At 46.6% G+C, this 22,725-nt stretch overlaps 1 protein-coding gene across 2 annotated transcripts; it reads right to left on the bottom strand.

The window, feature by feature from the left end:
* Positions 1-3,266: 3,266 nt before the first annotated feature.
* LOC129380104 (retinaldehyde-binding protein 1-like) lies at positions 3,267-22,721 on the bottom strand. 2 transcript variants are annotated; one of them, XM_055070910.1, is made up of 5 exons: positions 18,810-22,721; positions 12,130-12,369; positions 10,915-11,108; positions 4,077-4,187; positions 3,267-3,514 (listed from the first exon to the last, which is right to left on the bottom strand). In XM_055070910.1, the coding sequence occupies exons 1-5, from the start codon at positions 18,964-18,966 to the stop codon at positions 3,386-3,388; spliced, it is 831 nt and encodes a 276-aa protein (XP_054926885.1). In that variant the 5' UTR covers positions 18,967-22,721; the 3' UTR covers positions 3,267-3,385. The 2 variants fall into 2 exon arrangements, with proteins under 2 accessions (XP_054926885.1, XP_050034338.2); XM_050178381.3 differs by having other exon boundaries at positions 3,392-3,514; positions 4,073-4,187.
* Positions 22,722-22,725: the final 4 nt, after the last annotated feature.

Below are 22,725 nucleotides of genomic sequence, written 5' to 3'. Positions count from 1 at the left end.
GCGATCCATCCGCAATTTCGCCGCCATCATATCACCCCTGACAAAGCTACTTAGAAGCGACGAACCCCTCACTGCATGGACGTCCGAGTGCGACGAGGCCTTCACAAAGCTCCGTCGTTGTGAGCTTTGTGAAGGCCTCGTCATAATTTTGCTCCATTATGACCCGACAGCCCCTACCGAGGTGCACAAAGATGGCAGTGGTGTTGGCGTCCGCGCTGTGCTTGCCCAGCGCAAACAAGGGTTTCCTGAGTATGCCGTGGCTTTTGTAAGTCATGCACTTAAGGAAGCTGAAACAAATTACACTGTGACGGAAAAAGAATGCCTGGCCACTATCTGGACTCTTACTAAGTTCCGACCTTATTTGTATGGCCGTCCATTTCATGTAGTCATGGACCACCATGCACTATGTTGGCTGTCGTCGTTGAAAGATTCCTCAGGCCGTCTTGCCCGATGGGCAGTTCGCCTGCAGGTCTGCGATATCCGGGTGCTGTACCGCAGCGGACGGCCGCGTTCTGATGCCGACGCCCTATGGCACTCTCCTTTACTTGACGACAATGCCTGCTGCTCACTGTCCCAATTTACCGTTTCTTCGCTCAACCTTACAACCATCGCTTCTGGTCAGGACCATTGGATCGCCTCCCTTATAGACTTGCTTTCTGGTTCATCAGCCAAGCCAACCACTCATACGTTGGGTCGCCAAGCTCACCATTTCGCCATTCGCGACAACCTGTTTCATCGACGCAATTGTAACCTCGACGGGTGTCAGTGGTTGTTAGCAGTACTTGCTACTAACACGCCAGCTTTCCACGCCGATCTAGTCTGCACGCTCAGGAGTTTTCAAAACATACGAGCGCCTACTACAGCAGTACTACTGGCGAGGGATGTGCAGCTGCGCTCAGAAGTTTGTTCGCTCTTGCTCCAATTGTCAGTGCCGGAAATCTTTATCCTGCCTCTCGCGAGCCATTTTACAACCTTTACCTTGCCCTACCCTGCCGTTTGGGCGCTTCGGCATTGATCTGTGTGGGTCCTTCGCCTGACATTGGCTGGAAACCACTGAGCCATTGTGGCAGTCGACCACCTCACGCGGTACGCCGAAACTGCCGCCCTCGCGGCAGCTACAGCGCGCGGTGTTGCCTCCTTCCTGCTTCGTCGATTCATCCTGCTTCATAGGCCACCTGAAGAACTGCTCAGTAATCGCGGACGTGTCTTGCTGTCCGAAGTAGTTCAATCCATTTTTAAAGAATGCCACGCGGTTCATCGTACAACTATAGCGTACCATCCTCAAGCCAATGGTCTTACTAAGCGCTCGGCGACATGCTTGCCATGTACATCGCCTCCGACCATACAAATTGGGACGTCTTTCTGCCCTTCGTGACCTACGCATACAACACTCCTACTCAGAGCACCACCGGCTTTTCACCCTTTTTCTTACTGTATGGTCGGCACCCGTCGCACACCATTGACACAGTTCTACCATACCGATCGGATACATCTGAATGTGCTCCCATTCCTGCCACGGCAAAACATGCTGAAGAGTGTCGCGATCTCACTCGGACCTTTTGTCTCCAATGACCAAGAGCGCCCGAATAGCACTCACGGCGGCACCACTTCTGCCCCCACCTTCCTTCCTTGAACCGTCTTCGGACATGCCCCGTCGTGGACGAGACATTGTCAACGTCGACCGCCTCAAGACCTACGATGACCCACTCATAGTGACAAGCTGTTAGGACGCCGAGTGGCTCCCTTTTCCTTCCTAGGGGTAACTGTAAAGAAGGGTTAGAACAGTATAGTGGGTTGTTCTCTGCTGCGCTTTCTAGTGTCTCGTTCAACTCAGCGCACTAACTCGGGAAACAGTGCTCGTGCTGGGAGTCCGTGCCCTGCTCTAATGATCGGTCTGAAACAACGGTGACTATTAAACGCCTTCACACTATATATATATATATATAGAGAGAGAGAGAGAGGGCGCTTCAGCGAACACTTTCATGAATCTTTAAAGGTAGCCTGTGGCTCAAATCGCAATTCTAATTGATGAGCTGGTCTACTGGAAGTGGCAGACCATACTTGCACAGCAAATTGAAATGCACAGTCGAAGAATTATAAAAATGCACTAATTACCTTTTTAGTTAATTATTTTATTATCCCTATTGCAATCTACAAATTCTAGCAGTGGACTTCGCAAGGCGGATCCACTTGGAATGAATTCTCAGGACGACACCAGTTTCAAGATATAAATTCCCGAACTTTGAAGAGAAATGCATGGGCGTTGCAGTTAATTTGTTAACAAAACGTCGTTCCTTGCACTGAAGCACACAAGTAACTGGAACGCCAATGCATTTTTCCGCAAAGTTCGGAAATTTATATCTCGAAACTGATGTCGTCCTGAGTAGTTGTTCCAAGTGGATCCGCCTTGCGAAGTCCACTGCTAGAATTTGTAGATTGCAATATGGGTCATAATATAGTTAGCTAAAAAGATAATTAGTGAATTGTTGTAAATCAATTGATTTTGCATTTCAAATTTTTGTGCAAGTAGTGTCCGCCGCTTCGAGTAGACCACCTCATGAACTAGAATTGAGCTATCTGCCACAGCCTTTAAACAATTTTGAAAGAGTTTGGTGAAACACCCTGCCCTGTGTATTGTATATATATATATATATATATATATATATATATATATATATATATGTGAAGGGTCTTGCACATTTCGCAGCGAATGTTCGAAATCAGCTGAGCACAGCGTGCGCGTGATTGCGACATGTCGTCAGCAATCACGCACGCACTAGGCACGCCTGTAGTAAGCCAGATACGTGGAGTAACTTGTAAGAAAAAAAACGAAAGAGCAGCTGTCGCTGCAGAGATACGTGCTTATGTCGCAGTTTAGAGGTCCGGGTCCGATTCCCACCCAGATTGAAAATGTAATAAGCTTTCGTTTTCAAAGCCACAAATTCTGTTTTATTTCTTCTTACAATAACCTCCCTGAGAAGTGTGACGTCAATCCGAGCATTCTTGGCGCGTTGTTACTCTTTGCGGTGTCGGCCCTTTTCCGTCACGGCACAGTTCCGCCAACGTCACCCGCCAACATAAACACCTAAGACTTTATCCTGAAAATTTCACAAGAGAGAAACAGAGTCCGCTTACCTTGGTATTTTTGCGCCGTGACAGTGTCGTCATCCCTAAATGCAGTTTCCAAACACGAATATCTTGATCGCGCTACTTAGCGACCATAGCATCCAAAAAAAAAAAAAAAACGTCTTTCGTATTCTCCATACTCCTGTTTGCTGTATCTTTATTACAGAAACGTGACTTCATTTTGAATTTCCGCATCCGTGACAAAATGGCAGTTATTCGTGATGTAGCCACACTTGCTGTTCTCCTTACACTCGTCCAGCTAGCTCTCAAGCCTGCTCCAGAATTCCGTAAAGTCTAATGGAGGTGCGTCTCCACCGTACTCCTTAGGTAAGACGTGAGGGTCTACATGCTTGTGGAGTTCTTCAAAGTTTTCTCCGTACGGATGAAACTGCACAACAGGGAGAAAGCACGGTAGAATTGTGATATCAATCATATCATCACAACAGGACACCAGACTATGCTAGAAAACAGAGAGATAAATATTTCCGCCCACTACAAGCACTCCCTCTGTTGCAAAAGTGTTAATGTCAAAACTCTTGCATCAAGACTGGAAATACGACCATGCGACTGCGCTGATTCAGCACGCGCGGCTGCTCAAACACCGCATAGCATTTATTTAGCGGCCTTCTGAATGTGTTCAACATGACAAACAGCGCAGACACTGGAACAGGAGACGTAGGAGCAGAACAGATGCACTTTTCTTGCCGTCGTCTCAGCTCACCATGTTGCGCTTAAATCTACTAGTCCAGCTCAGAAAACTACTACATATGGTTAATACCGCTGGCTTTCTGCTCATTGCAGAAATATCATTCGTTCATTGCAATATCGCAATTAATCTTTTACTTGTGTGTAAGTTCTAAAATTAAAATAAATCTATTCTCTTTGATAGCAAAATAAGTTCTTTCACTTTTATTCAGTACCGACGGAAGGCTTCGAGAACACCCACCTACCCTTTCGGTAAGCTTGTTCTTGAGGAATGGCCGCACCAACGCGTAGATCATGTCGAATGCAAACCCCTCTCGTACGGCGTACAGGGCCTTCAGGCGCATGGGCATGCAATCCTGCAGAAAAAGAAAGCTTCAGAGCCCTTCCACTATGTGAAGGTGTTAGACCACCGAAGCACTATTGCTCAATAGATATATTAAGTTCTGTGTTGTGGTTGTGCAGGATTGACTGAATCAAGGTGCAAACACATAACTTCGTTGTTTGTTTCGTCTTCTTATCTTTTCTTTACATTTATTTTCTTATTTTCTGTGTTTCTTATTACTTTTTAACTTTTTTCTTTTTGTTTTGATTTTATGCATATGCCGTGATGTTTCGACACGCATCGTCATAGACTAGCGCTTGGGAAACAGCGTCATTTTTTCCCTGTTCTTATTTTCATTTTTTTTATCTTTTACTTTTCATTTATTTATACATTATTATTATTATTATTATTATTATTATTATTATTATTATTATTATTATTATTATTATTATTATTATTTTACTTTATAGCTATACACTCACGTTTAGACACGCATCGTCCCAGCGTAATGAGCCCACAGGGGTATGGGCCACTGAGCTTGGACCTTTTGAGGACTAGCACCAGGATCGACCAACATGATGGCTTGTTTTTGTCAACATCTTGGACGCATTTTTTTTTTTTCCAGATCGCAGCCATAGACAGCTTCGCTGTTAAAATTGGCTGGGGTACAACGTGGCTTGAATCTAGTTATACGAGCGAAAGCTCTGTTAAGCATGGTTAGACACAGTTCTTCAGTGCTTCTTCCCGGTGAGCTATATCGGCAAGGTGCTCAGACTAAGCCTGGCGCCTGCGGCGAAGAGCTGACGCGCTAACACCGGCGCCTGCTTCATGCATGGCGAGACTGAGCGACCAAGCGCCGGCCAAGCGGCCGCTAAATGCGCGTTTATTAATACAGTCCAACGTTATCAGCGCGCGGGCGAGCGTCGCTCGATGTCGGGCGCGTCGGAGCGCGTTGGCAACGTTCGGTTGCGTTGGCTGCGCAGGTGCGTCGAACCATAGACCATATTGGTCGAACCATAGACGCTGTTGTCGCCAACGTGACGTAACGTGCGCACGCGCTCACCCTACGTCAGGCTATATTTAGTCCTTTAAACCCTGCCCTAGTCACGTGGTACACAGCGGCGAGGCTCGAGCGAGCGCAGCGGCGACACCTCTCCGCAGCGGATCACGTGACGCGACATCACACCTTCACGCGTGCGCGCCGGCTGCTGAAGGTCAAACGCGCGCCGAGTTTGACCTTAGGATTTGTACCTGGAGGACGGATGGAAAAAACTTTAATGGGAAAAGGACCTGCGAGGTTGCCAGCCCAGGCTCAGGCCACCCGGGCATTATGTGCTGTGAGGCATAGCCTTTCCATAGATGCCCGGGCCCGCTGGATAGCCCATAGTTGATCGTCTAGTTCCGACCTAGTCAGAGCGCTTAGCCACCGCTTTTCAAGAAGGTCCGGTTCTATGTTGTCCTCTACATATATTGATCTGATCTCTGCGCATTTCCATAAGATGTTTGCCATGTCTGCGTGTTAGTGCTTGCAGAGCTTGCAGCTCGCCTCTGGGTATTGTGTTGAATTTACTCTGTTTAAGTGTACTGGGTTCGGAACGTTCTGATTTGCAGCCTTCTCCAATCTGTTTCTTGAGACCTGTCGAGTTGTTTGTGGGGTTGTGGGTATGCTTCTCTTTGTTTCGTGTAGTGTGTCAGCATGTCGTGGTACGTGACCAGTCTGTCCCTGTCGTCTTTTATCGCTCTTTCGGAGTAGAGTTATTGCTCTGAAGTAACATGCCACGGATCACTGCGCAAATATAAACTTTTGGCACACACACGCAAAAATTCGAAACGCGGCGAACGCTTATGTGGTAAATATAACGGTGCACGAATTGCTACTGATGCTGGTGATTGAATTACACCATAGGCGAAGCATTCTATAGACCCGCTTTTTTGATGGTATCCGCAGTACTGCGTAAGCACTGGCTCCGTCTATTAGCTGTATGCATTCCGATTTGGGCGACCGCTATGTGTTGCATGCCAGGTGTGCGCTTAGCAGCAGTTGCTTGAGGACGTTTTTTTCTACTCGCGAACATCCACTTGGCGTGACGTAGTGTCTTCTACAATGAAAACGAAATGTGAGATGCACTGCAGTGATTTAACTTGGTATGGCCGTAGTTTTTGTTGCCAGTGAAGCCGACAGAGCACTCAGTTACGATGTGTAGGGCGTTTTATCCTACCTCAGCATGGGATATCAGTTGCGCATTTCTAAAGATTTGTTTCACGAATATAGTCTTACTGAAACATTCTTGCTGCAATTCGAAGCTGTCGGTTAGCAGCAATTAGTAGTTAGGAAACAAGCAACAGTCGTGAAAGCATGGGTACCCGTTCTACGACGGAATAAGTTCTGCCGTTTACATTGAAAAGCGTTCAAACTGTGGTCTATAGATACATTGCGCGGCTACCTCTCTTGCTTATTGCGGTCTACGCCCACGAATAAAATAGTTTTGGTTAGTAATAATATCATACCGTACAGTATGCATCACACTTGTGGGGCCTTGGAGCGGCCTAGAACAAACAGTGCGATAGTACAAGCCGTGAAAGCTGCTGGATTCTATATCGGTTCTAAACCGCATGTGGCAAAAATACGGAATTACCAGGCATGTTCTTATTCAGCGTTAGCCCATTCATATTTTGCGTTTTCTTTTTCGCGAGGAAAGATTCGCTGATTGATCACTCATGCGGGATTTAAACATCAATCACAACCCGCAAGGGAATGGAATCAATTTTTTTTTGTTGGCTCTTCGCCGCGTCTTCTAGGACCAACCCACCTGCTTTGCGGAAATAGTGTCTGCGCAAATAACCCGTGCTTTTCTTTTATTGCGAACAACAAGCGCATTTCTGCCGTCGGCGTCGCCGTGAGGTTAGTATAAAGTTCAAGACCGATGAAATTGTCGCCGGGCGCCGTGTGCTCTATGTGCGAGTGAAGGCGTGCGAGATTGAGCCGGCGAACGCAGCTCGTTCTCGCGTGCGCGAGCGAGGAAGGCATACCGTAAGCGCGTCCTCTCATGTCGCGCGCGAAACACGGGGGTGAGGCGAGGGAGGCAAGCGGTAGTTCTCCGCCGGGTGCTGCTTACGGCGCGCGGTGCGGGTGCCTTATCTTCAAAGCGATCTGCGACGTGGACGATCTGCGACGTGGCCCCATCTTCTAAGCTATCGGCGATGTTTGCAAAGTGCGCGTAGTGCCGGTAGCTTCGTATGCGCTGTGCTGTCGACGTGTCGTTCAAGTTGAAGCGAGAGATGCATAAAGGTCAATTATAGCATTGCTGCCGTCGCGATTCCTCACTCTAGCATTTTGACAGCGAGTTTCCGCGCTCATAGAGCGAGATGTGTTCATGCTTACCTAGCACGCATGGCACCGTGCTTGTTTATTTAGATAAAAGATGTTGGTGGACTAGTTGTTTGAAATCTATGATAGAATGTGTAAGCGCGACGGTACGAGGACGTAGAAAGACACATAGAGGCAGCGCTGTATCTTTGTGTCTGTTTATACGTCCTCGTTCAGTCGCGTTTACAAATTATATCACTGTTAATTATGTTAGTAAGCTAATGTACACAAATTTACGAGGCCGATAAAATTACTATCCTTTCAATGTATAGCTATTGACTAATTTGCTATCGCAATCTGTGCTTCGCCTTTCGGGCAAAACTGGGCCTTTCTTTTCTATAGACTTTGGATATCAGTGGTTTACAGGGTAAAGAGACAATGCCTATCAGCACAAACCTTATGTACCATGCTTGTTCTCCAACCGCAGTGATCGCTTTATTTAGATACATCATCGCCCTCATACAGGAGGCTAACGTTCACATAGCATAGTTGCATGCAGAACGAAGCCGGTCGCTGATGCAAATATTCTTATGCTTGGAACTTATGTATTTCAGGGTTGCGCTGGGTTGGCTGAAAACGAGCACTCTTATATTTTATCTCCCCATGCGAGCAATCAGAGAGCGAGATTATTTTCTCATTCACGCTGGCAACCTACAGGCCCCGCTGCTATACGCCGAGTGGAATGCGATGCGGCCATAATAGTATATACAACAGGTGCACGCACCACAGCTCGTAATTCACGTCGCATGTTTGCAGAGCAATGAGAAACTGTGGTCACTGCTGCACCCAAGGCTACACAATAGTTCCCCGCCGGCCTTGCATCAGTGGACGTCATCTAAAAATTTGCGAAAAACGAGCTAAAACATATCCAAATCGTTCCGGAGCACACGACGGCAACACTAGGGTGCCTCGATGTCCTCCTCGCCCGCCGCTCCGTTCAGGGTGGAGACAAGTGCGTCGTCTGCTACGGCGTCCGCCATGTTCTTGCCCGCTGCGAGCGGCGCGTTGTTGGCGCGCATGTGGATGAGCTTTTTGACGGAAGCAATGCGCTTTTTTGATTACTTCGATTACTTCGATGACGAATTGCTCTACTATTAAGAAATATTTTTGAACCGAAAAAATATGCGCGCATTCCCTAAGGCCCCTCTTTTATGCCTTCGTGTTTCTACTTAGTGTCGTTTTAATGCTGTCGTCTGGAAGTACCCTCGTAAAACGCGTTGCAACCACTGATCAGCGGCCTGGCGTGTTTTGTTTACGAACGGTAAATACAGAAATTAAGTTGCGCGGCAATCGCTTTGTTTCACAGTGGGAAATGATGCGTTTAACACAAGCGTTCACAGAGGAATGCAAAAATTGCTACGCTGCCAGCATTTCTGTTCTTCGCGAAGAGTTACGCCGTGAACCTGTGTTGCTTGTGAGCATGTTGGTATGCAGCCCTGGAAATTCCTATTGCATAAGAAGATACCGGTGGTAAAGAAAAGAGGTGAATAAGTGACGAGTAGATACGTGATTTCGGTCACGACGTTTGGGTCGCCATGCAGGTTTTTATTATGTCAGCTGTCAGGAGGTATGAATTGCCACAGGTCTTTCGTAGATCTCAGACCAACGACCAGAAACTACAAAGAAGCCTTGAATTAACTTGAACAAAATAAATTAGAATGTCAGCTTGCAGCTCTGCTCGATAAGTTGGAAAAAAAAAGCGGATAACTTGTACAGACACAAGGCGAAAAATCAGCACGCACAGCAAAGTAAGAATAAACACATAAATTAAAACTACATTAAAAGAGTAAGACATGCAAATGAAACGAAAGTTTTTGAATTCTGCCGATATGCATTAAAATTTAATTTCAGTGTTCACTATAGGCGCACTCCTGCACACGTCTTGCTTGCATGCCCGTCAAGTCCCGTTGCCGCGGCTTGACGCAGGTGCACACGCAGCCTCAGTCTCGCGTAGTTTGACACAAGGAGCTTTCCCACTGTTTCTTTGTGTTCCTGACAGGCGCCCGTTAAGCCGCATCGCAACATCTTTGTCAAGTATGCGGTTACAGCCTTCATAGGAGATTTCATGGTGAAAACGATTTCTGTCCAGGTGGTGATACCATTAAAATATTCCTCGCAAGATTTGAGAACTCGCATGACTTCATCGCTTGGGTAAGGAAGGTAGCTGCCTTCAGAGACGTATTCCTTGAGGGACGTCAAGTATTCATGCTCACTGCTGCTTGAGCCTAACAATGCAGGCTTGCACTGCTCGCAATGGCCAATCGATTTGAGGATCCCTTTTATAAGAAACCCACCGATATGAAACAAAACCTCGCGTTTCAGCTGATGTTAGCTCTTCGACAAACGGGATCTCCGCGTCCTCGATTGCTTCAATCTCGGCTGCCGCTTCTTCTTGCATACCTGCCGACAGCAGGTCGATCAGGTACTGTGCGTTATCGACATCGTAGCTAGTCGTTGACGGTGTGTGGAAGAATTGGCTGACACAAACACCTTGAGTGATTACTGCACAACGGCACGCAGCAGCCGGGCATTTTGTGCCGACGACACCCAGCGAACTCGTCGCAGCAACGTCCTACCACCTGCACCGTGCAGCGCGCGCGGCGGGCATGAACATGGCGGCGGTGGCTAGAACGAACCGGTTCTGGCGGCACCGGCGCCGTCAAAGAATGTCTCCACCCTGAACGGAGCGGCGGGCGAGGAGGACATCGAGGCACCCTAGGCAACACAGCCGAGCAGCGCCACTCCAGGCTCGCACAAGAAAGAGCGGAGGAAACGCTCGCGGTGCGCCCTTTCTCCTTCGCCCGATGAATAAGTCTATAATGAGATAGACATTACGATAAAATTCTCAGTCACCGGGACGCGTACTGTCAGACATGGGTCACTTAACGTTGCAGCGTTGTCAGGTAAGCTTCAGTGGCGGAGCCGCGCGCTCACGCTGGTTCTTTAATTTGTCAGGCACATATTCTGTCAACGCATGTCATATCATAACTGGCACAAAGGAGAAGAAAAAGAAGAATGGACGAGGGGTGTTGCTAGAGGTGCAGGCGGACCTACAAGCATTCGAGAGCAGCTTGAGTCCAAATTATCAAATGTGAACTAATGCGAACTTAGTTTGTTCGATTTAATTGAAGCCCGTCACAACTAATTCAACACCTACAAACGCATCTCACTTTCCATGCGTGTTAAAAAAGCCCAGATGGTACAAAAAAATTTAAAGCGCCCCGATACGGCGTTTCCCAAATTTCCTGATTTTCATTACAGTGCTAGACCCTATTATTCAGTCGAAGCAATGTTGCGACACCTGACCCTATTCAAGGCAAATGCATACTTCTCGGTTTTAAGCAGAAACATCACGAGTTTTCTTTTTTTCTTTAAGCAACGTTTGCACACGTACCTGAAGGTACTCGAAGCCTCTTCGAATCAAGCCCACATTGATGGAGAGCACTTTTTGTGGCGTCAGGTTAGCGTAGTCGAACAGCATGACCATGCCCAGTGTTTGCGTTGTAGCATCTTTCGCTAAATGCTCAAGGCAGAGCATGACGGCCCGGTGCATTTCGACGTAAGAAGATTCCACGATGTCCCACGATCCTGGAAAGCGACAACGTACTAAAAGGAGTGAAATGAGAGTTCTCTGCATCATGTTGTCTCGCCTTATCTTTTCTTCTAGAATGTCGTGACCTTGACAGAAAGCTTTGGCTAGGGGCAAAATCCAATTTCTCAATTAAAATACACATAAAACGAAGAAACGGTCGGCTGAAACGACAGCTGGACTTATTTGAATGAAATTTGCAACATGAGAGAGAAATTTAATTTCCAGTGGCCCAAGCAAGCAGATGCTTTCAGGGCCTGATATGTTTTAACCATATTTTCCGGAAACTTGTACGTATCTAAACAGTAGCCGCACGAAGTTCACAAATCGGTCATTCGGCACTAAAAGAGATATCGCAATCATGTAAACTGAATCTGTCAAATTACCTAAAGCAGACAGATTTGATATATGAATCTACAGCGTACGTAAACTTGTAACAATGTTTACGAGTGTTTCGCAAAGCAACTCACAAATAAGTGGTATATTTCCAAGTGGCACAGAACATGTCAATCTTGTTCGCTTTAAGTGTGTTATTAAGTGCAGTTTACGGACTTCTGATATCGTTTTCCTTGTTTAGGAACAAAGTTATAAATTTGATGCCTAAGCTTTTTTTTTCAGTTCTGCAATTTTCAGTAATTTTCGCAAGAATGCTCATGGTCTAAAAATTTGCTTCCAAGATTCTTCTAACTTCTTTATAATGCAAAAATCTTGATAGTTAGTCACTTCTTTAGGTAGTTAGCTAGTTAGTTAGTTAGTTAGTTAGTTAGTTGGTTAGTTGGTTAGTTGGTTAGTTGGTTAGTTCGTTAGTTGGTTAGTTAGTTAGTTAGTTAGTTAGTTAGTTAGTTAGTTAGTTAGTTAGTTAGTTAGTTAGTTGGTTAGTTAGTTAGTTAGTTAGTTAGTTAGTTAGTTAGTTAGTTAGTTAGTTAGTTAGTTAGTTAGTTAGTTAGTTAGTTAGTTAGTAGACAGCTTACGATCGGCCATGCAGATAACAACACGTCACTCGTGGTTGGCGTTACCCACCGATCTTGAAAAGAAAGATGGGGCGTCCGCAAACATCCTGTCCCGGCATTATCATCATAATCCGGCGTGTTGCTTCCGATATGCTGGATGGCGTTAAGTCCTCGAAGATGGTCCCACTCGTGTTGCGGTTCCGGTAGTAGTTGCGGATGGTACGCAGCGCCGCCTCCACGTTGTACTTCCGCACGCGTAGGAACCGCAGAAGGAATGCGGCATCTTGTCTCGGACAGAGGCCTTCCTCTTCTGCGCATAGCAGAGACGATGGTGTTAGCGGCGCAAATCTTGTTATTCTCTATGGGCGAGCAAAGAGTGAAGTATTCGCTTCTGTAATCTGTCCTTTGGCGTTGCAGAACGCCGTATGTTACGAAGAAAAGAATTACAGCTCTGGTAAATCCACACGCTACCTAAGAAGAAAAATGTCAATGTAACGGTTTGGTTTAAAGGCGCTCTGCTTTGCTACGAAACTGGCGTGCAAAGGTATCTGCCCGTTCTCAAGCGTGCAGAAGAGCAACGTGACCTGGTTACTGAGAAGGCGAGTTCTTCGTGACGTCCCTAGCAGTGGCGTAGCCAGAAATTTCGTTCGTGGGGGGCTCACTTTGCAGCTCGGCCTCCTCATTATAGAATTAGTCGAGGGATCAATATATATATATATATATATATATATATATATATATATATATATATATATATATATATATATATATATCTGTGATTGAACAACCTTGTTTACATTTTCGTACATATGCAACGACCAGGGGAAAATCTCAATGACGCTGTCCTTTGTTAGAAAGTATTGCGCAGGAGCAGCTGTCACCGGTCGTGTACTGCGAGTAATTGCTCCGAAATTACAGTCGCAACAGAGAGCACATATATAAAGCAGGAGTTCTGCAAAATATACGACGGCGAGTCAAATGAAAGTGAGCCAATGCGAATATATGACAAACGGGGTACTTTATCTAAAAGTAGTCACCATGATTATTTAGACACTTGTCCTACTAACGAGTCGCGTAATTCCCGTCTCATAAAATTCCTTGGGTTGCTGCCTCAAAAATCTGTAAATGACTACACGTCATCTTCCGACACGAATCTGGTTCCCTTGAGCAGTTTTTTTCAAATTTTATGAAATGTGGAAGACGCAAGGCAACAGGTCTGGACTGCATGGGGGATGTTGCAGCGTTTCCCACTTGAACTTTGCCAGTTTTGTATTAACCACAACAGCGACGTGGGAACGGGCAATGCCGTGAAGCAAGGTGTTCCCAATGCTCAATTTTCCACGTCGTTTGTTCTTGATTGCGACACGCAGCCGATCCGACCTTTCACAATATCTGAAACGATTTAGAGTCTCTCGCAGGTTTAGAAAATTCGATCAATAATGGCCCCTAACGACCTAAAAAGAAGTCAACACTTTTCCGGCAGAAATGACGGCCTTTGGTTTCCTTGGGAGTGGTGAATTCAATTGTTTCCACTGTAAGCTTTGCCGTAATGTTTCAGGCTACTAGTAGCGGCACCATGAGTCATTCCCGGTCACAATTGCAGACAAAAAGTCGTCACCCTCATCTGGGGTTCTTTGACGTGCACTTAAATCTAAGTACACGGGTGCTTTCGCATTTCGCCGCCATCGAAATGCAGCCGCCGTGACCGGGATTCGATCCCGCGGCCTCGTTCTCAGCAGCCCAACACCTATAGCCACTGAGCAACCACGGCCTTTTCGATTGTGTTGGGGGGGATTGCACGGTGGCTTTGTTCCGGCCATGGATCGTCGTTGTAACTTTCATGTCCTTTGAACAGTTTGCTACAACGCTTCACAGTGGCCAATGAAACGCAATGTTCAACGCATACGGCAGCCATACGGCGAATAATTTCTTTTTGGGAAACATCTTCATTTGTCAAAAACCTCACGACATCAAGCTGTTCAACTTTTGGAGTGTCCATTATGTCACGCAACCATGTTCAACCTAGTGTATGAGAGCATGAAGGAACATTTAACCTCACCTCTGCATGTCACTTGTAAATGAGATGCATATGTGCTACGCGCATGCCTCGAAAATAATGAACCGAACCATTATTGCGCGGAGCGGGTTGTCTCACTTTCATTTGATTCGCCTTCGTACACTAGAAATGCGAAGATACAATGGAATATACAAATGTGAAGATACAGCTTGATACAGGGCAAAAAATTGGCACTGGAAACAAAGTTCACTGCGCATATACACAAAACCTCGCAACAAGATGTTAAATATACGTATAAGTCTCCAATAAATCTACGTACCTAAGAAAAATTCACTATATATAATGCGTCAAACAAGGCAAATACACAGGTTGCGCAACCACAGATTCACAGATCACAGCACCCCCCCGCCCTCCCTGCACTCCCAAAATGTATCGCGTGCGACGGAAGGCGGCGCGCTTCCTCCCAGCTTTTCTCCCTTGCGCACACATGACAGCCACTATCGTCGGCTCACCCCCTCCCCCTCCCCCCCCCCCCACGCTTTCACTCGCACATAGAGCATGCGGCGCGCGGTCACGATGTTATCGCCCTTGGCCTTTATTTATATGGAACATGAGGGCAACGGCAGGAATGTGCCTGGAGTCTTCATATAGCTACTATTGCAATAATATAATAGTATCCGGCAACTGAAGCGTCCCGTGGCCCATTACTTTCCGCAAAAGCAGTAACAAAATCGAACTTTCACCATGCGACAATTCGCTGCGCCGCAACAATGTCTTCTTTTTTTCTTTTGTGGGGCGGGGGGCAGCGAAATAGAATAACGCAAAGGAAAGCATGTTGGGGCTACAATCGAATGCCTACTTTGGGCACCTAGTGTGGCTACCGAAGGAATATCGAAGAAAACGTGTGACGCTTGGTCCACAGAAAACCATACGCATACTGCTCGGTATCCTACACCGGCGAGACAAAATTTTACGGAGAGGTTGTGCTCAAGCGAACGCGTTGCAATCCGTCGAGTCCCCGCAATGCTGGCGGCGAGCGACTGTGCATTGTTTCTTTTTCTCATCTGCTAGCCAGAAAGCGCCTAAAACTCTGGCAGGCGAAAATGCAGTCGGCCAGACAAAAACGAACGCGCATCCAAGTGCGCCGCGCGGTTGTCGATGCAGCACGAGAAAAACGCATGCGCTCTGGCTGGATCGGCAGCCCGCGGGTTGCGAGAACAAAAATAAATAAATAAATACATAAATACATAAATAAAAAGGCTCAATGTATCGTCGCGAATAAAATTGTAGGTAGAAAAATAAATAAGAACTTAGTTACAATGGTGGCTTTAGTGTCTTGACATGGATGCTTTGGCGCAGGTGAAAAAAAAAAATTCATACTCTTTTCTGTGACCTGACGGCACAAACGAACCACCACAACGCTTTGTCTCATCGGACCTCGCTGCGTGCTTTGTCAACTTGTCTGATAGTATGTTGATTTGGCTCGTCTCGTTGTATGGCCCGATATACGGCTTTAGAAAAGTCGATGCACCTTTGGCGTCAAATGTTTACAACAGCATTAAACCCACAATGTTCCGGAATTGAAAATCTAAAGCACGACTTTAGAAATGTCAACGCACCTTTCGCATCAAGATGTTATGAGAACTTTATACCCACAAAGTTTCAGAATTGAAATCCAAGCGCTCCGTAGATTCCGCGGCCTCTGCGAGATGCCGAGACGAGCCCGCTCGCCATCAAAACGCCCTTGAAATTTTGTGCTCGGTGGGGCTCCTTGCGTTACGATATGTGACTCCCGATGCATGGGCGTTTCTACGAAATCCAGCCCGATTTCGCAATGTTTGCGCTAAAATGTCTTTTCGAGCGTGAATTAAGGACATTCTGGACAAAATCGAGCATGATTTCCAGCGCCGGGAGTTGTTTTGGTCGGCGGCGCATGACAGCACGAAAAAATTTCGGGGGGGGCTGAAGCCCCATAAGCCCCCCCCCCCCCCCCCCCCCCCCCCTGGCTACGCCCCTGGTCCCTAGCTATTACAATCAGAGAGGCTACACCAGTTATATAACAGCGCTGTGCATGTTGCCGACTCGTAAGTATTGAATTACATGTGAGGAATTACTTGTAATCGATTGTCTGCTTCGGAAATATTGTAATTTAAAGATTACCTGGTTTATTCTGTAACGCTCACTGTAATTCAGTTACATTTATTGCTAAGCAATTACAGGAAACCAATTAAGATTTTTACAGAACAAGCTTTAATACGCGATGTCAGCATTTTTTTTTTTTCACTTGAATATATTTGTACGTGCCATAGTACAAAGAAGGAAACCTCTAAGTGCTTTGCTAGGGAACTGAGAACGCGAACTGCGACTGTAGTTTTCGTTCCGTCAGGGATCTACGGATAATGGAGGGATGTTGTGCTGCATGGACCGAGTACAGAAATATCGAACACAAAGGGGACGTTGTTCCTTACTACATGCGGATCTAGCCTTCCGTGACCTGCCTCAATCATCATGAAGACGATTTAATGGCATCTATACCTTTATTGATTTATTGGAAAAGGGGCGGTGACAAATAGTCACCTAGCGGGCTCGAGTTAATCTCGTATGATATATGTGCTTTTCATTCTAACATTTTGTATACATCTTGTTAATAACCTTCACTCTCTTCCTTACAATTTCTTTATCTGGCTTATACCGCTACGGATATCTGTAATGGATCCGGTCGTATGAGTCTCTTCGATGCTTCTCTTTTTTTCAACAATACTCTCAACATCTCTTGTTTATCCCGACAGCTGACTCTTTGATGCTTCCATCCACTTTGCATACAAGCGCTTTGGGAACGTGCACGTTGCCTACGAGTCTCGCTGGGTGAATGCCTTCGCATTCCAGTAGAATGTACTGAGGGGCCTTCACATTTTCACTGCGGTAGACACCTTGCTATACTTGTTGCAAATGTTTCATTCAAAAGACGCCGAAGCTGTGTCCCCCTGCACTGCCTCAGTTCTTGGTTTCACCGTGGGCTCCCAAAACCAACCGGTCTACGAATCGTTCCATTACTTTCTAACCCTAACCAGATATTCGATTTTATGCACAGGATGGCATTTGCGAACGTTAAGCACTGACACCATTACTTCTTTTTCATATTTTCAGATTCCACGCACCGCCTCGCATTTATTGTAGGCCCAAAGTGTTATCTGTTTCCTTATTTATGCATTCTGCTTCCCCTTTGCTTTCACGTTACTTTGACGGGTGTTCGAAATAAGTATTTATTTGTTTATGTATACGCCGAGATTTTTATATTCCCTTTCTATGACTCTGACTTGCTGCTGATTACTCGTCTCTTCGTTATCGATCATAATTCCCGATTTCTCGGTGCTAAACTTAAGGCATAATTCGTCGCTTCGTTACCACACATTTACGCAAGTGCCTGTACATTTCTTGCATGGTCCGCTGCTCCATTCATGATGCACAAGCACTCAGCATACGTCCGCCCAGGGATCTTCTGTTGCACCTTTTGCCCATTATGAATTTAAGATAAATCAAGCGGTAATTTACTGGGCTCCACTCGTCTTTCTATGCCCTTAACATAAAGTGTGAACAATACCAGAGAGATAGGAGACCCTTGCTTCTGTCGTTGGGAAATATTCACCCCATTATTGCATTTCTGGCCTTCCCATACAATTTGTACGCGGTTGTCCCTATATATTTCCATCAGCAGCTCCAGATAACCATCATCTGTTCCTGTTTGCTTGAAAATATCCCATAACAATTCCCTGTCAACGTGTCATAGGCTGCCATAAAATATAAAAATTTTATCAGTCAAAGTCTAGTATGAGCTCTTCAAATCTATGCATTGCGTTAGAATAAACGTGCTGCTACGAAACAATCCTGTAGTTGCCTCATTATATAATTTATCTCCACCCATTTCGACAGTTCTAATTTTATGGCTTGTATTGACATTCGAGATATCACCGACATTACTGTAACTGGCCTGAACGAGCTCATCTTGCCCTTATCACCTTTGCTTTCGTAGATGAGGTTGATCTTGCTTTCAAGCCATCCGCATGGAATTTTCCTCGTTTTAATCACTTGCTCTAAAGCATTAGTAAACAGTGCCTTGCTCTTTGGACTCAGCTGTTTGATTAGCTCTATTGCGACTTCACGGGATTCTGGCGGCCGTCTTGTCAGGGTAACATTCTACGATTGCTGCGTGCCAGCGCCACCTTCCCGCAGAGTTTAAGGGTGAAATTTACAGAGGTATGTTGTCGCGTGCATGGTCATTCAGAAGCGCAGTGCGAGGGACGCGAGCAAGACGTCTCGCACAGTGAGGCGAAATACGACGCAAGCTCTGAGCTTGTGGGCCATCCACTACACGAAGCCGCGCCGGCCCACCCACCCCCTTGCACAACGCCCCGACAAGAGTCTGCTAAACGTTGCCTTTCCAAATCACTGAGCAGCATCAGCAGTGGCCGCGAAAAGCCCGCCTCCTGAATATCCAGCCTCGCCAAAACATCATACCGCTCACGTCGCTCAGACACGAACATCTACGCTCAATTGCCTCAACCAAAGGCAGCTGCTGCGTAGCGAGTCCAGAACACTCAAGGAAATACTGTTCAGCATCAACGAACGCAAGTAGAAGAGGGCGTTAAATGTGCTCACGGAAAATTTCGCGTGCTTTCGATGCTGGCAGCACGCGCACACTCTGCGCTACAAGAACAAGCGTACTGGTTGCTTACCTTCCAACAGTTCAGAAAGCCTCTCCAGGGCTTCTTTCCTCTTCACTGAAGTCTCTCCCAACTCAACTTCAGCTATCCGCTGCAGTTTGAAAGGAAGCGCCCCTTCGGAAACATCCCATACGTCGTCGACACATTTCTTGGTGTAAACTCCTGACATTGCGGAGACAGTGGTGAACGAGAAGGTTCGGCAAGCCGGCAGGCGCGTTGTCCGATAAGTGCTTCGACTGCGAATACAGCGATCGGGGAAAGCGGCGTCTCTGGCAGCCGCAAAGCCGCAGAGGAAAGATTTATGAGCGGCTTGCTAGCGCGGAAACACACCTGCAACGCTTGCGAAGGAAAGTACGTCGAACTGTGCGCGTGGAAGCAATGTTAATGCCGGTATGCTTTCCTCAGCCTCGCCTACGTTGGTTTCTCGTTTGAGCGCTTTTCTGCGTTGGCATAGTTGCCTGTATAAAAACTAAGGCATAATCCATGATTATTAAGAATGAAGACAAATAGCCGCGGTAAACTTCTAAAATATTTGTCCCTGCGTAGCCCTTGTTTATATCATCGCGATGAAGGTGGCTAAAAGGGCCAAACCAAAGACTACTAGGACGCTGTATGTGTTCTTGCTGCTACGCTTCGGTCGCCATGTTTTAAGATGTCGGCTTGAGCCGTCTGTATTTGTGCCTGCGTCATGAACAGCACTTGGGCTTGTTTCGGCATCGCAAAAATACTATTTGTTTTGCTTATCATTACTTTAACCTTACATTTTTATTAGGCTACCCTTTCGGCTGCACACGTCAAGCAGTATATAGGGAGGGCAATGTTCCGTCTTTGGCGTTTGCCCATAGGTATTATCGCTTTCTTCAGACATTGTTGGCCCTTACGCGCAGCTCGCGTTTAGCGACTGAGTCCAGGAACAAACAGTCATGTAATATACGCATTGTGCTTCGTCAGAAAGTATTTTCCTCTCAATCGTAGGTGTTGAACGGCATCACATCATATTGCAAATAGATCACCTCGGCGGGTCACCGGAACACATATGGGCACGATTACAAAGCGAAAAATCACATCCACCCGTTCGTAACAATTGCTACAAGGGAAACCCATACGTGTTCCTCGAAAGAAAAGCCTGACGGTTTAAGAAAAATTCGTCCTGGTCCGGGACTCGAACCCGGGACGACCGCCATTCCGGGGCAGCCGCTCTACCATCTGAGCTAACCAGGCGGCTAACAGGTGGCAGAGCGAAGTCGAATTTGTCAACAACTCAAAGCAAAGGCAAGAGTTTGACGCAATAGTTACTTCTCTCCAGCCGCAATGTGAGGAGAAATAATTATAAAGGGAAAATCAGACACCCACCCTTTCGTAGCAATTGCTACGAAGGAAACCCATACGAGTTCCTCAAAAGGAAAGCCTCACAGTTGAAGAAAAATTCGTCATGGTCCGCGACTCGAACCCGGCACCAAAGCCTTTCCGGGTCACGATGTGCATTCTACAATCGGTAGACGAAAACATTGCATGCAGCGAACTTGTGTCAAATTCAGTAGCGGAGAAGGCAGTCGGCTCAAGGGTCGTCAGACTAAACGCGACAACTTGCATGAGACTCCTAGTAGACCATGTTATCGTACGTTACGGCCACAGTTATTGCTATAGCAAGTCACTAAATCATCATCAGCCTGGATCTGCCGACTGCAGGGCAAAGGCCTCTCCCATACTTCTCCAACTACCACGGTCATGTGCTAATTGTGGCCATGTTGTACCTGCAAACTTCATAATCTCATCGGCCGACTGTTACGGTTGGCGTGTAACACCCCGGGTAAATAGGATGTTCAACCACCATGCCTCATCGAAACGGAGGGTGGATTCCTAGTTTGCTGTGGTTGTCTCGAGTGGTTACCGGTCTGGCAGGTGCACCGCAGTACTTACAGGCCCCCTCGTGTGTTTGCATACCTAAGCGAAACGAAGAATGGATTCCTAATTTGCTATGGTTGTCTCGAGTGGATGCCGGTCTAGCGGATGCCCCGCAGCGTTCAGAGGCCTCTGTGTGTGTGTGCGTGAAAACCATTTCCACGAAAAGCCAACTCTAAGGGAGCACGCTATCCGCGGACCAGACAGGACTCCCGGGCTGCCGCCAGTGGAGGCACGCTCGTGAAGACAACTGGGAGAATGGATAAGCCACCCATCCACAACCAGACACCCTTTCCGCCAACTAAGGACGCGCGAAAGAGAATGGATCAGCTGCCTACGATCCCCAGGACCCGCGGGCTGCCGCCAGTAGAAGGCAAGCTCGGGAAAACATCGTACTGGGAAAGTGGGTGCCGCCGCCAAGCTCCGTGGGACTCTGCATGTCACGTGACGTCGACTTGAGCAAGATCCCGCCTACGATCTTTGTGGGCCCATTCAAAGGTCCCCGCATTGTACACTTTCACTTCATTCTCTTTTTCCTCTCTTTCACCAACCATTGAAAAAACAGTGCAAGTTACGCACTAGAAGTCGTCTTGTCCCTGCTTGAACGCCATGGTCTACCAGACGCCTGTAGCCTGCCTACAACGTCACGCTACCCAACAGTAACGGCTCTCGAGCTGCGAGCAAAAGCCATCGCAACAACTGTCGGCAGCGGTGGAGTACGCTACCCTGGAGACCGCCACACCAGCTAACTTTCTGCCGCCTCCTGCTACGCTTTCCCTTGGAATCCAGTCCATAACCCTTAATGACCGTCGGTTGTCTTCCCTCCTCATCGCATGCCCTGCCCATGCCCATTTCTTTTTCTTGATTTCAACTAAGATGTCATTAACTCGCGGTTTGTTCCCTCACTCAATCTACTCTCTGCTTATCCCTTAAGGTTACACCCATCATTGTTCTTTCCATAGCTCGTTGCGTCGTCCTCAATTTAAGTAGAGCCCTTTTCGTGAGCTTCCACGTTTCTGCCCCGTACGTAAGACACAGCTGCTAAACAGTTTTCTCTTTAGGGATAATGGCAACCTGCTGTTGATGATCTGAGAATGCCTGCCAAACACACCTCAGCCCATTATTTTTCTGATTACTTCAGCCTCATAATCCGTATCCGCGATCACCACCAGCCTTAAGTAGATGCATTCCCTTACCACTTCCAGTGCCTCGCTACCTATCGTAAACTGCTGTTCCCTTCCGAGACTGTTAAACATTACTTTTGTTTTCTGCAGATTAATTTTTAGACCCACCCTTCTACTTTGCTTGTACAGGTCAGTGAGAATGCATTGCAATTGGTCCCCTGAGTTACTAAGCGAATCGCAAGTTACTAAGGTATTCTCTATTAACACTTATCCCCAATTCTTCTCAATCCAGGTGTCTGAATACCTCCTGTAAACACGCTGTGAATAGCATTGGAGAGATCGTATCTCCTTGCCTGACGCCCTTCTTTATTGGGATTTTGTTGCTACACTCAATAGTGATGTTATCATACGTTACGGTCACTATTATTGCTATAGTAAGTCACTAAATAAAGTCAATTGTGCGGTATGCTTTCCGAAACCACGCTATTATGCAAACTGGTGACAAGGCGGTAGTGCTTTCGCCATTAGGCAAGTATCACCTTTGCGGAGTGTTTGACTTTTCTTATTCCTTAGTTCCGTCGAGCTGTCTCTATCGGACCAAGTGAGCACGAAGGTAAACTAAATTTAACGTACATCTGACATTGATATTATGGGCTCAAGTCATTCGAAAAGATATATGAAGAATAGTATAATGACGCTGAAACTTAGGCATGGAGAAAAAAAATTCTACTACACAAACAAAATCAGGAGAGCGGGGAAAAAGAAAGAGGGAAAAAGAAAGAGGGAAAAAGGCAGGAAAGGGAAAGGAAAAATCACGGAAAATAAAACGGAAATGAAGTTCGCTTACCTGAGTATATTTGCACCATGGCAGTGTCGTCATCACTAAATATAGTTTCTAAGCA

This window comes from Dermacentor andersoni, chromosome 5, assembly GCF_023375885.2.
Source record: "Dermacentor andersoni chromosome 5, qqDerAnde1_hic_scaffold, whole genome shotgun sequence".
Lineage (NCBI taxonomy): Eukaryota > Metazoa > Arthropoda > Arachnida > Ixodida > Ixodidae > Dermacentor > Dermacentor andersoni.
This window is presented reverse-complemented; position numbering and strand designations above follow the sequence as displayed.

Coding starts and splice junctions, on each gene's coding strand:
- LOC129380104 (XM_055070910.1), bottom strand. CDS start 18,966: ATGTCAGGAGTTTACACCAAGAAATGTGTCGACGACGTATGGGATGTT. Junction 4,188..10,914: donor GAGGCTTCGAGTACCTTCAG/GTACGTGTGCAA, acceptor CTTTTTCTGCAG/GATTGCATGCCCATGCGCCT. Junction 3,515..4,076: donor AGAACAAGCTTACCGAAAGG/GTAGGTGGGTGT, acceptor CCTGTTGTGCAG/TTTCATCCGTACGGAGAAAA.